Raw genomic sequence first — 15083 nt, 5'->3', positions numbered from 1 at the left:
CCGGAATCGAACCCGGGACCCTTGAGTCCGCAGGCCGACGCTCTATCCACTGAGCCAAACCGGTTTTGGCTCATAATCTTTTTTTAGTGGCAACCTCCAACTTCATACTTTCCTGTTGAAGTCCATGTCATACATCATTTTTTAAAGACAAAATGTCTGTTTTCAGAAAGAAAGTTCTGTATTACAACTTTTCAGACTATTTTTAGTAAAGACTTAAGATATACCATGTCGACACTGAATCAGTTATTGGGATGTGTTCTTTAGTTTTGATAAAATTGAAGCAGGAAGAAGAGTTTGATATGTGAGCTACAGAGGTTTCCTTGGTCATTAAGTGTCTGTAAAAAAGAGGATTAATTACAAAAGGACCTTGTTGTAAGATTCCATTTGGGACCCTTATATTTCCATAAAGGGAAATGATAATAGTATTGTTTAATTGCTTGATGAAATTGTTTAGGCTATTAATAAAAAGTGTCATAATTTTCATCATTAAAAACTTCTTTTAATAATTTTATTTTTCTTTGAATTGCCAATGACATTTTTATGCTTATGTGATTATGTGCTATAAGTAATTATATTAACATTAATAGAATGAATTTATAGAATACAAATTAATTTCCTCTACAAGAAAACAAGAGTGAGTAAATTAAGTATTTACTGTGATTATCACAGCCACAGTGGTAATGGGTGATTATGGAAAGTAGAAATGTAGCTTAAAAGGTTTTTTCACATATATATGTAATAAATGCTGAGTGAGCAGCATAGCTTGCTATATATAAGTAAATATGTGTGTGTATATAGAGATTGAGAAATGTAGTCATATGACTAATTAGAAATGGATATATATATACTAACTTTTTGTTTAAAACTCCAATAAAACTAGCCAGGATAGCCCAGGCACTTCCCTTCACATGCCCCTAAATTGGTCAACAACTGATTAGAAATATCTCGGTAAAAAGAATATGTAATAATGCAAATTAATTTATTATGTTAAAGTTATTTTATTAGGCTTTTATCGATATTTGTATAATTGTGAGTGGAAGGAATTGTGGTATTTTGTTCTAACTTTTCTTATAAACAAATTAATGAGCCTAAAAGAAATATATGACCTTGTACTGGCTAAAAATGCTTTGAGTAAATATTACCAAATGAATTTTTATATAATTGTTCTTAAACATAATTTTAAAATATTTATTTTATTGTTCTTAGCTGCTTTGGTATTACCAATAACTGCATACTAAATATTGGTAGGAAGGGTCAGTACTATACATTATTCAGATTCAATGAATATAATCATTGAAAGATTGAATACCACTAGTATCCCTATGTATATTTTCTATCAAATTTACTCTAGATCAGCTGTTGACTCACAACTTCATTTTAGCAGTGTCATGTAAGACTTGATTTGAGTCAAATTATATAGCTTACTTTTATATTATTGCTTACTTTGATAAATAATAAGATATTCTAAATATAGATGAATTTTACTTTTGCTATCGTATTTATCTAGGAAAAGTTGACTTGTATCTTAATTTTTTTCAGTAGTGTTAATGATGACTGACAAGTGTCATACCAGTTATGTTTCCTATAGTGTATTAAATTTGTATCATTCATAGAAATTTTTCAAAATTGATAATTAGCTTGAGTTTTTATATACTGTTTCACTTTTAATTTTGCTCATGAATTTTACATTTGTTTTGATATATTGAATTGTTTTTTATTACAGTGACTTGTGTACTTTCCCCTGGCATCTTAAGATTAAAATTTTGCTTTCAAAGCATGTTTGAAATGATACTGAGAATTATTGCTTATACTATAACTGTTACAGCAAAATATTTATATATTAGTATAGTTATTTTAATTATGGCAGTGTTTTAATTGCTCAAAGTATTAGAAATTTAATTTAAAATTCTATAGTTATTTTATTTTAGAAGTATCATGGTAAATAAAAGGGAAGTTAAAATAAAACAATTGTGGTCAAATCTTGAAAGCTGGAAGACATTCTAAATATTACTTGGATTAACCTTTTGTAGAAAGGAAATTGACATTGTTGGTGCTAGAACTGCCCTCTTTCTAGACCATTGCTATTGGAGGAATTTAAGCAATTTAAGACTTCATTTCAGAAAATTGATACATGGTATTATAGATGGAGATAATTTAATTTGAATGCTTATTGATTTTTATCAGGAACTAGAATACCTAGCACTTCTAAGCAAATAGGATGCAAAGTGAAAGGACTTCCCAACAATTTACAACATTTAAAAATACCATAGTTATAATTGTACTGAAGAGATAAAGTGATTTAAATAGACAGAGCTTTTGTGACCCACCTCCCACCCTGGAATAATATACCTAATATATATTTATTTGCTTTGTGGAAGATTATGTTGCAGTTCCTAAATAAACATTTATTTTTTACTATTCAGTAATAGGATTTTTTGAGTGGAAGAAATGAGGGAAGTGGGAAGATAAAATTTATATTACTGTATTATAACTGTTAAGTGCTTACATTTCCCCCACTATATTGTCTTGTACTGTATGATTTTTCAGCATTTAAGAAGCGGTTTTGTTCTTTATAGCTGAACCAATAACGTTTCCATCTGGAGGAGGCAAGTCATTTATTATGGGTTCTGATGATGTTTTGTTAAGTGTACTGGGCCTTGGAGACCTTGCAGACTTGACGGTAACAAATGATGCAGACTATAGTTATGATGTAAGTGCAGTTTTATTTTTAATTTTTTAATGATTTACTAGAAGGCTCCTTATTTTTGGAAACACTTATAAAATAGATTTAATATCAAGGTGCATGGAAAAGATAAGTTTGTCAATTATGTTGAGTTGAAGTGACATGTAGTTGTGTGTTTTTTTAATAACTAGTTTCTTTGTGGTGTTTAAATTTTTCTTAGGTATTGTGGTGGATTAGTTAGGAGTTTGGGATGATTGATTATCTTAAAATACTGATCAATAAATATCTTGAGTAGTCAACTCTCAATTATTTATTCAAATTAAGTCATATTTCAGTGTTAAGGAGAAAAATAGCCTGATTGCTTCAGGAGACTTCTTTAAAAGCATGTTTTATTTTGGAACTTTTATTTTTTTAAGGATAATGTTCAAGTTAGCTTGTTGCTATTTCCTGATTTTCAGTCCTTCATTTGAGGGATAGGGGGAAGATGGAGGGGAAAGGGGGAGGACAGTGTGTTAGAGGTGAAACTAGTCTGGGATTAAATTTTTTATAGACAGTAAACATTCAATTGAGAGTTAACTAAACTTGTTTAACTTTATATTAATGAATTTGCAGTTTTCAGCAAATATTTTGTTTTTTAATGAATTCATTTTTTCTCCGTTTTATAAAGTATATAGGGTACTAAATTTTAGTAAACTTGACCTAGTTTGGGAGAGATTTTATAGCCTATCTTTACAGATGGAGAAATGACGATAAAAACGATTAACCTCATGGCAATATCAACAGTAATGATGAAAATATTCTTAGTGTTTTTAGTTCACACTTTTGGGAAGTACCTTAACTTGCTGCCTTTAAAAACTTCACATTGCTAATTTTCTGAATGACAACTGTACTATTAATATTGTACTCTTGGATTTTTGGTAGTAATTTATTTAATTTTTATTGTTTTCATATAAGGTATTGCAGCATGGTAGTTTTTTGTTCTTCTCATCTGACATTTCCTAGGACCTTTGAGTTTAGCCTAATGATTAGGTAAAACAGATTGAGGGACTCCATTTGAAAGCTAATGAAATTATTCTTAGTTCTTATTAAATGATAAAGATTTATTATAAAGCTTTTAAGGTACATTAAATTTCTACTGGACAGTTTAGCAAAGCAATTTAACATACATATTTTAAACACACCAAAACAAATAAAAATTCCACATGTCTATCAATTTACTGCTTTTACCACTAAATATTGTGCTTTTTCTTTTTAGTTGCCTACCAATAAAGATGCCTTTCGAAAGACATGGAACCCCAAGTATACACTACGTAGCCATTTTGATGGAGTCCGGGCATTAGCTTTTCATCCTGTAGAACCTGTGCTAGTTACCGCTTCTGAGGATCATACTCTAAAACTTTGGAACTTACAAAAAACAGTTCCTGCCAAAAAGTAAGTATTTTAATGGTAGCCTGTGTTTTTTCTCCTTCCAGATTTGCCAAAAATTAGAAGTTACTATTTTTTATGCTCCCATTTCATACATACACTCAGTGTGATCTTACCTAATGACTCTTGAATATCAACCAATGGTTTACGATTATTTGTCTTCTCTCCCACCCTTCCCCTCCCCCCCTCCTTTTAGGAGTGCCTCTTTAGATGTAGAGCCTATCTACACATTTAGGGCCCACATGTAAGTTTTATTTTATTCATAAATCTTATAAAATTGTAGTAATGTTTGCTTTATTTTAGAAAAGACAGTACTTGAATAATGTTTTATTAATAATTGTATTAGAAGAATATAATCATTACTATTCAAGTGTACATGTTTATCTTATACAGTTTTAAGATGCCACACAAATTCAGAGGTTGGGGACTGCATATATGAGTTTCTTTTCTAAACTTTATAAGTAACTTTTTTCTTTTTTTCCTATAATAGTGGCCCTGTTCTATCTTTAGCGATTAGTTCTAATGGAGAGCAGTGTTTTAGTGGTGGTATCGATGCAACCATCCAGTGGTGGAATATGCCTAGCCCTAATGTCGATCCATATGATACATATGGTAAGTAAAATGTTCAAAACGTATATTTTTAAGTGAATGGAGCTGGCAAAAGTAAATACGTCAGCTAGAAGCTTGTTGAAACGTATTAGTTTCCTTGTTTAGTTATTTAATTTCTATTAATTAGCTTTATTAAAGAGAAACATTAGGAAATATGCCATGAATATTTAGGCCTGTGAATTGGTACTTTCTCTATGGTGTCCAATATATATATTAATAGTAATAAATATATTATTAATTAAAACATTAGTTAATTTCAGTACTAGTTACAAAAAGAAGATAATAAAATTTAGCATAAGGAACAATCTTTTAAAATAGAAAAAACTTACGTAGTTCAAAAATATTTAGCAGAAGACTATAGAAACAAATAGGGACAGTAAGGGGGTGTATCACTACAACTTTTTAGAGGTCAAAAAATTCCTTAATTTAAAAAAAACTTACAATGCCCAGCCGGTATGGCTCAGTGGTTGGGCGTTGACCTATGAACCAGGAGGTCACAGTTTGATTCCCAGTCAGGGCACATCCCCTGGATGCGGGCTCGATCCCCAGTGCAGGGGCGGGGCGGGGGGCATGCAGGAGGCAGCCAATCAATGATTCTCTCTCATCATTGATGTTTCTATTTCTCTCCCTCTCTCTTCCTCTCTGAAATCAGTAAAAATATATTTTTTAAAAAACAATACACTTACAAATACCACTTTTAGAATCTGTCCTACAGAAATACTTATACTGTATTCAATATATTTAATGGGCATTGTTTGTAATTATAAAAATTAAAACAAAATGAATGTTTGTTAGTATGAGAATCTATACTAATAAAAGGGTAATATGCTAATTAGACTGGATCAACTGTCCCACGTCCTTTTGGACAAAGCCACAGTGGCGGAAGCAGAGGTGGTTAGGGGCGGTCAGGCTGGCACATGGGAGCAAGCAGTTAGGGGCGAGATCAAGCCAGTGCTGTGGAGCAAGCAGTTAGGGGCTAGATCAGTCCGGTGAGGGGGAGCAAGCAATTAGGGGCACGATCAGGCTGACAGGGGAGCAGTTAGTGGCGAGATCAGGCAGGCAGGCAGAAGTGTTTAGGGGCGGTCAGGCCGGCACATGGGAGCAAGCAGTTAGGGGCGAGATCAGGCCGGTGCTGTGGAGCAAGCAGTTAGGGACTAGATCAGTCCGGCGAGGGGGAGCAAATAATTAGGGGCACGATCAGGCTGACAGGGGAGCAGTTAGTGGCAAGATCAGGCAGGCAGGCAGAAGTGGTTAGGGGCGATCAAGCAGGCAGGCAGGTGAGCGGTTAGGAGCCAGCAGTCCCGAATTGTGAGAGGAATCCCAGATACAGGCCAGGCAGAGGGGACACCCCCCCACACACACACTGCACGAATTTTGTGCACGGGCCTCTAGTGGTTAAATAAACAGTGGTCTACTTAATGGTTGTTTTATTTAAGAAGAGCTTGAGCTGTTTGGTGTTTTTATTTAACACACACTTCGTACCTAACTTTGCCAGGTTTAGTGTTAAGTACTACATCAAGAAGTAAGAATTAGCCTTGCCCGGTGTTGCTCAAGTTGGTTGGGTATTGTCCCATGCACTGACAGGTTGCCAATTCGATTTCTGATCATGGCACATGCCCAGGTTGCAGGCTCCATCCCCAGTAGGAGGCATGCAGGAGGCAGCCAATCAGTATTTCAGTCTCACATTGATGTTTCTTTCTCCCTCTCCCTTTTTCTCTCTCAAAATCAATAAAAATATTTTTTAAAAAAAGAAGAATTGTCTAATGGAAATGGTAGGCATTAAACAGATAAGCAAGGGGATAGAATCTATAGTTAAAAATTGTGATAAGTACTATGACAGTACAGTACTATGAGAGAGAGTAACAGGTGGAACTTTCTTTAGATGTAGTCTAAAATGGTGACATTCAAACTAAAATATACAATGTAAAAGGGAAATTTTAGTATAGTATACCCTCCTTTTCAGCTGTTTTGCTTTCTGAGAATTCAGTTACCTGAGGTCAACCATGATCCAAAAATGTTAATTGGAAAATTCCAAAAATAAAAAATTGTTAGGTTTTACATTGCACACTGTTCTGAGTAGCACGATGAAACCCAGCATCCTCCTGTTCCATCCTGCCCTAGATGTGAATCATTCCTTATTTCAACATATTGACACTGTATATGCTTACCTGCCTGTTAGTCTCTTGGTATCCAGGTATGGCAGTGCTTATGTTCCAGTAACCTTTAATTTACTTAATAATGGCCCCAAAGTGCAAGAGAATTGATACTGCCAATTTGAATATGCCAAAGAGAAATTATTTTTTAATCTTCATCCAAGGATATGTTGTTGTTTTATTGATTTGAGAGAGAGAGGAAGGGAAAGAGAGAAACATCGATCTATTGCCTCCTGTACGCCACAAATAAGGATCAAACCCGCAACCTTTCGGTGTATGGGATGATGCTCCAACCAACTGAGCCACCCGGTCAGGGCTATAAAATGCTTCCTTTAAGTGAGAATGTGAAAGTTTTTGACTAAATAAGAAAAGAAAATATAATCATATGCTGAGGTTCCTATCCATGAAATTGTGAAGAAGGAAAAAGAAATTCGTGCTTGAGCTGAACCCAGGCAATTGGAGGCTTCTCAATGAGAGACTCAGGAATATAATAATTCACCCTTGAGGCAATTTATATCTTCTCCCCAGTCCTTAGAATGTACCCACAATAGAAGTCATTTTAAAGGATGTAGCCTTGAAAGAGTAAGACATTGAGACCAGCTAGCTTGAATACATTACTGAACTCAGTTAAGGCCTCTATATGCACTTAAGATTCAACTTGTCTTGCTACCATTCAAAACAAACCTTTTATGTAAGTTCTCTTGATTATTAAATCTGCAGCCTACCAAAAAAAGAAATGTGTGCTAGTTTGCTGAAAGAATACATTCACATAACTTGTTATAGTATATTGTTATAATTGTTCTATTATTAGTTATTGTTGTTAATTTCTTAGTGTGGCTAATTTATAAATTAAACTTTATCATAGGTATGTATATGTAGGGAAATAGTATACAGGGGTGGGGGAAAATAGGTTTACAGTTGTTTGGGTGGAATAAGACATTACCTAAAAGATAAATCATAAGTAAGGATGTGAAATAATAATAGTAGGAAGAAGACAAATAATACACTAATAAATAAATAATACAAGAATTAACTGTGTTTCGCATACTCACAACTGTAAATCTACTTTTGCCAACCCCTGTATATAGAGTTTGGTACTATCCATGGTTTCAGTTATCCACTGGTTGTCTTGGAATGTATCCCTTGTGGATAAGGGGGGACTACTGTAAAGAGTTTTACGCCAGGAAGTGACCTGTAAATGTAGGTTTTAAAAAGGTGACTCTGGCTGTTGCAGGACATAGAGGGCAGAGTGGAGAGAGGAATACAAATTTAATGTTGTACTATAAAGTTGGAATGTAGTGGGCCAGTACTAGGTGAGAGGTGATGTTGCCAAGACTAGAGTGGTGGTAAAGTGTTGGTAGCAGACCAGTTGAAGGGAAATGGATATAAGACATATTGGGGAGGTAGGATAGAATAGACAGAATCCTATCTAATAAAAGTAATATGCAAATTGACCATCACTCCAACACACAAGATGGCTGCCCCCATGTGGACAAAAGATGGCTGCCACAAGATGGCCGGCAGGGGAGGGCAGTTGTGGGCGATTAGGCCAGCAGGGGAGGACAGTGGGAGGGACCAGGCCTGCAGGGGAGGGCAGTTGGGGGCAACCAGGCCTGCAGAAGAGGGAAGTTAGGGGTGACCAGGCTGGCAAGGGAGGGCAGTTAGGGGTGACAGGGCCAGCAGGGGAGGGCAGTTGGTGGCAACCAGGCCTGCAGGGGAGGGCAGTTAGGAATGACCAGGCCGGCAGGAGAGGGCAGTTAGGCATAGATCAGGCTGGCAGGCAGAAGCAGTTAGGGGTAATCCGGCAGGCAGGCAAGCGAGTGCTTGGAAGCCAGCAGTCCTGGATTGTGAGAGGGATCCTGGTGGGATTGGGCCTAAACGGGCAGCCAGACATCCCTCTAGGGGTCCCAGATTGGAGAGGGTGCAGGCTGGGCTGAGGGACACACACACACACACACACACACACACACACACACGTGCACGAATTTTGTGCACCGGGCCTCTAGTCCATTGATAAATCGATTGAGTGGGTGAAGTAATGAATGAGTGACTCTGGATTTTGTTGTTTATTTTTTTAACAGCTTTATTGAGATATAATTCACATTTAATAAAATTTACCCTCTTGAAGTATACAGTTCAGTAATTTTTACTATACTCACAGGGTTATGCAACCATTATCACTGTCTCATTCAGAACATTTTCATCACCACTTTTGATCTGAGCTTAATTTTGTTAGGTCTCTGTTATCCACGTTGAATATGGGACGTAGCATTTGTTGAAATGGGGGCAGAAAAGGTGTGTGAATTCGGATTTTAGGCATGTTAAGAGATGGCAATACTAAATCGGTAATATTACTATGAAGATGTGAGAATGGTTGCTATAACACAGGGAGAATGTGTTGTTTAGGGTAAGAGAAGGAACTCTTGACATTGGGAGAGTGGCTGTAGTGGTTCTCAACCTTTCTAAAGCCGCGACCCTTTAATACAGTTCCTCATGTTGTGGTGACCCCCAACCATGAAATTATTTTCGTTGCTACTTCATAACTGTAATTTTGCTACTGTTAATGAATCGTAATGTAAATATCTGCGTTTTCCGATGGTCTTAGGCGACCCTGCTAGCAACCCACAGCAGGGTCGCCTAAGACCATCGGAAAACACAGATATTTACATTACGATTCATTAACAGTAGCAAAATTACAGTTATGAAGTAGCAACGAAAATAATTTCATGGTTGGGGGTCACCACAACATGAGGAACTGTATTAAAGGGTCGCGGCGTTAGAAAGGTTGAGAACCACTGGGCTAGAGCAAGAGAGCCAACAAAGGAAACTGAGTAATGGCTGGACTTTGAGGTTGTAGGAAGTACAGCAGAGTATATGGAATCATGGAAACTTACCAAAAGAAGAAACCATTTTGAGAAGAAGGACACAGTTTGCACTTTCAAATGTTGCTGAGAAATCTGATAAAATGAGGATAGGTTTCTTTTTATTAGGTGTACCAGTTAATAATGCAGATTTTATAATCAAAGAAAACACGATAATTTCAAGAGAAACATTAAAAGTACTTTATTCAAAGTAATGTCCATCACTAGCTACACATTTACATTTCCCCATCTTTAGGTAATGTGTGGATACCGTCCCAATAGAACTTTTTTTGTTTTGAGGCATACCATTCAGAGACCAAATTTTCCACTTCTTGGTATGTTTTGAAGTGCTGCTCAGAAAGTGCGTGCGCCATCAATCGGAACAAGTGGTAATCTGAAGGAGCAAGGTCTGGTGAATACAGTGGGTGGGTTAATACTTCCCAGGCAAGATCTTTAAACGTGTCTTTAACTGGTTTTGAAGTGTGTGATGGTGCATCATCATGAAGCAAAATTACTTTGCCGTGTCTTCTGGCACATTCTGGTGGTTTCATGATCAAACTGTGGTTCAAATTGATTATTTGTTGTCGGCAGCGATCAATATTAATGGTTTCACCTGGTTTTAGAAGCTCATAATACACCACACCTTCCTGATCCCACCAAAAGCAGAGCATTGTCTTCTTTCCAAATGGATTTGGCCTTGCAGTAGAAGTTGATGGTTGACCTGGATCAACCCATGATTTTGTGCATTTGGGATTCTCAAAATAAATCCACTTTTCATCACCAGTCACAATTCAATGTAAAAAAGACTTTCTTTCGTGCCGTTGAAGCAACATTTTACTGATGACTTTTAGGTTTTCCATTTGTCTTTCGTTCAGTTGATGTGGCACCCATTTTCCTTCCTTTAAAATCTTTCCCATTGCTTGTAAATGATCTGAAATTGTTTGCTGAGCAACTTTTAATCTTCCTGCAAGTTGTTTTTGAGTTTGACACGCATCTTCATCCAATAATGCTTGTAATAGTTGGTCTTCAAACTTTTTCAGTTGACCTGGACATTCTTTGTCTTTCACATCAAAATCATCATTTTTAAAACGTTTAAACCAGCATTCACAAGTATCTTGAGCTGGAGCATGTTCACCATAAGCTTCCCAAAGTATACAATAACTTTTTCTTCAAAATAAAGTAATAAATTAAAACTTCCCGCAAATGCTCTTTGTTTTTTGGCACAAAATTCGACATTTTGAAGCGTAAAAATATCTATGATGTTAACACCTTCAGCAAATATGACATATGAAGTTTTGAAGCTTGTTGTCAATACAACAAAATAGCATACATATCTAATCACATATATATCAACATATGTGTAACTCCATCTATGAAAAAAATCCACATTATTAACTGGTACACCTAGTATAAGTGACAAATAGGGCACCCTTTTCTTGGCCAGACTGAGAGAGGGATGCTAAAATGTTAAGGGACCTTTCAAAGCATACTCTATGAATGAAAAGCAATGTGATGAGAACAACAAAGAAAGAATTTATCAAAGAAAAAAAACGTTATTAAATTTGGTAGAAGAGAGTTCATCATTGGTTGTTTTAACAAGGGTTGTTTTGTTGTGCTGATGGTATCAAACCATATTTCAGTCATTTGGAGAGTAAATGGGAGGTAAAAACATTTACTCTATGCTTTTCTACACTTTGGTAGAAGGGCAGCATATGGTTAATGAAGGTCTTTTTGTTGAGGATGAGAGACGCTGAAGCATATTTTTGGGCTTGTGGGTCCCAAGGATTAGGAGAATTTTTGTAGCAGGGAAAATGTTAAATATGAAAGCAATTTAGTGAGTGGAGTGGAATCCGGAATAAATCTGGTATAATTAGTCTTTGGTAGGAAGGAGGACAATTCCTTACATACAACTGCACAGAGAAGATGGTAGACACTAGCATATTTATAGATTGGGAGACAGGAGGATGGGAAGGGCTTCCCATTTCAATGCTATATTTTCTCAGTGAAGTATGAGAGATAATTATCCATGAGGATGGAAGGTTGGGAACTGTTGAGAATTGTGGACGTGATAAGAGACATCTGTGTAAAGTGGGGGTTTACTAGAGAAACAGGGTTGTAGGACAAATGAGGCACAATGTTATTAGCCATTAGGTCCATCAAGTAATGAATGAATAAAATGTAGTGTGTCCATACAATGGAATATTACTCGACAATTAAAAGAAATGAAATACTTATATATATGCTATAATATGGATGAACCTTGGAAACAGTATGCTAAATGAAAGAAGCCAGTTACAAAAGGTCACTTGTATGAAATGTCCAGAATAGGCAAACTTGTAGTAACGAAGTAGATTAGTGGTTTTTTTTAGAGTTGCAAAAAAGCGGGGAAGAAGAATTGGGTGGAAATAGCTAACGAGTAGTGAAATTGTCTTAAAATTGGTGTGGTGATGATTGCAGAACTCTGTAAACATACTAATAAACACTGAATTGTACGCTTTAAATTGGTGAGTTGTATGGAATGGGAGTAATATCTCAACAAAGCTGTTTTTAAAAATGTATATGTTCCTTACATAAAATGCAAGAATGTATTGGGGGAGGTGGGTAAAAATAACCAATAACTTCACAACTTAGAAGACATGGCCATTGTATACATTTTGGTTTATCTTCTTATAGCTGGTATGTGTAGTCTTTTACTTAATTATATGTTAAGTTATCTTTATATACTTAAACTTACTTTTGCTCATTTTTGTTTGTTTGTTTTCTTCCCAGAGCCAAATGTTCTAGCTGGCACTTTAGTGGCTCATACAGATGCTGTCTGGGGTCTTGCTTATAGTGGCATAAAAAATCAATTACTGTCTTGTTCAGCAGATGGCACTGTTAGGTTATGGAAGCCACAAGAAAAATTGCCATGTATTTGCACTTACAATGGAAACAAGGGTATGTAAATGTTGCCTCTAAGAAAAAAGCTAACTTTTTTTTTTAATTTGGAAGATAGAAAGGATAATTGATTTACTATTTCTTTGTTGCTCCAAGAAATTAAAGAATTTAAAGCTTGTGGTAATCTTTTTCCTTCGTTATTTTTTATAAACGGGAAGCTTTGCAAATGTATCCTGTAGTTCAGTGGGGTTTTTTTACCCTTTTCAGGACATGTTCTATTTAAAAAGCAAAACTATTTCTATGTAATAGTGGAGTAGACAAATGAGGCTAGTAATAGGGACAACATAAGGCTCTCTGCCTGCTCCAGGTGGCTTCCCACAGAAATCGAATGATCACAGTGTTAAGCATACCTGCAAACCATGTATGAGCACACTGGTTAAGAAATATAGCTGTAATCATTGAAATAGCACCCTTATCTGGGAGGTACAAACTAAGTGACATGCATAATTTCAAATCCTTTCCTGTCAAAGAAGGCTTTAACCAGTTTACCTGTGACATTTGTTTACATACATATACTGTGCTTGTATTGGTCTTATTTTTTAAGTCATTTTTTAAAGTTAGTTTTAAACGTCAGACTTTTTTTTTTTTTTTAATCCTCACCCAAGGATATGTTTAGAGAGAGAAACACCAATCGATTGCTTCCCCTATGCATCCCAACTGGGGATCAAACCTGTAATGTATGCATGTGCCCTGACCAGGAAACGAGCCCTCAGCTTTTTGGTGCATGGGTTGATGATGCTCCAACCAACTGAGCCACCTGGCCAGGGACAAACTTTTATTTTTATTAAAAAGTATGTTTAGTTTTAAAACATTTTTTTTTTGTTATTTTTGTTGTTTGTTTGTTTGCTTGTTAATCCTCTCCCGAGAATATTTTTCCATTGATTTTTTAGAGAGAGTGGAAAGGAGAGGGAGAGACAGAGAGAAACATCAATGTGAGAGAGACATTGATTGGTTGCCTCCTGCACACATCCCGACCAGGGAACCTGCAACTTAGGTATGTGCCCTTGACCGGAATTGAACCCAGGACTCTTCAGTCCACGGGCAAATCATTTATCCCCTGAGCCAAATCGGCTAGGGCTTAAAACATTTTAGATGACTAGTATATGCTTAATTTTGTTAGGTCTCTGTTACCCAAGTTTTTGAGGTAAAAATTGATTTAGATATTTGTTTCTACCTTCATCTAGGTAATTAATTGCTTAAATCCAGATTTCATCTTGTTGTGCATTGATCTGGCCAGTGAATTTATTATGTTAAAGAGAGAAATTGCTACTCAGACCACTGTAGGGGATAGCACTGCATGAGTGGATTCCAGAGTACACACTTTATTTTTACAGATCTGAAAACATCACAGGTGAATAGTCTCTAAAGACAGTGATGTGAGAATGCTAATTTATCATTTTACAGTAAGATATATAATTGCTCCCTGACCGGTTTGGCTCAGTGGATAGAGCGTTGGCCTGCGGACTGAAGGGTCCCAGGTTCGATTCCGATCAAGGGCATGTACCTTGGTTGCGGGCACATCCCCGGTGGAGAGTATGCAGGAGGCAGATGATCGATGTTTCTAACTGTCTTATCGCTCTCCCTTCCTCTCTGTAAAAAATCAATAAAATATATATTTTTTTAAAAAGATACATAATTGCAAGTGGGCCAAAGACTCATCGGGATTTTTTTTTCTCTTTTAAAAGAAAATGCATAGAAAGTAACTTTTGCACATATCTACTCTCACTTTAAGAGCCCTCTAGCTATATTTTTCTTATAATGTTAAATAGAATGTTATACAAACATTTTAAGTAACTGAGGGAAAGCTTTGGCTGGTGTGTCTCAGTTGGTTAGAGTGTCTTCCAGTGCATTGGAAAGTTGTGGGTTTGATTCCCAGTTAGGGCACATACCTAGTTTTCGGGTCCCCGGTCGGGGATCGAGCAGGAGGCAACCAATCAATGTAGCTCTCCTATTACTGTTTCTCTCTCCCTCTCTCTCCCCCCTCCCTCTCCCTCTCTAAAATCAATCATCCAGTCAATAATATAAAAAATAAAATAATTGAGGGAAAGTTACTTATTATATAGCTCACCATCCTAACACAATTTCTTTTTTTATTATTAACATTAATTCAAGAATATTTGAATTTCTTTTTTAATCAGAAGAGCAGATATTTCAAAATTATGTGTTTACATTGTATCTCTTTGGGCTCCTTTCAGAGCATGGAATACCTACATCGGTTGACTTTATAGGCTGTGATCCAGCTCATATGGTGACCTCTTTCAACACTGGTAGTACAGTAATTTATGACTTAGAAACATCACAGTCATTGGTGATGCTTTCATCACAGATAGATTCTGGTAAGTTTTCATGGGTTCCTTTGAAACTTTAAAAAAGGATTATTACACAATAGAGGGTGGTTTTTAATTTTCACATTTT

At 36.1% G+C, this 15083-nt stretch overlaps 1 protein-coding gene across 1 annotated transcript in view; it reads left to right on the top strand.

Moving 5' to 3' along the window:
- Nucleotides 1-15083, top strand: part of STRN3 (striatin 3) — a 122454-nt gene that overhangs the window by 93861 nt on the left and 13510 nt on the right. Inside the window, exons 8-13 of the mRNA XM_080643104.1 lie at nt 2577-2710; nt 3939-4114; nt 4305-4352; nt 4599-4720; nt 12501-12668; nt 14864-15004. Coding sequence (XP_080499230.1) covers nt 2577-2710; nt 3939-4114; nt 4305-4352; nt 4599-4720; nt 12501-12668; nt 14864-15004 — 789 coding nt within the window. The remainder of the gene's footprint in view (nt 1-2576; nt 2711-3938; nt 4115-4304; nt 4353-4598; nt 4721-12500; nt 12669-14863; nt 15005-15083) is intronic.

The sequence above is a fragment of the Plecotus auritus genome (assembly GCF_963455305.1).
Source record: "Plecotus auritus genome assembly, chromosome: 1".
In the NCBI taxonomy this organism is placed as follows: Eukaryota; Metazoa; Chordata; class Mammalia; order Chiroptera; family Vespertilionidae; genus Plecotus; species Plecotus auritus.
This window is presented reverse-complemented; position numbering and strand designations above follow the sequence as displayed.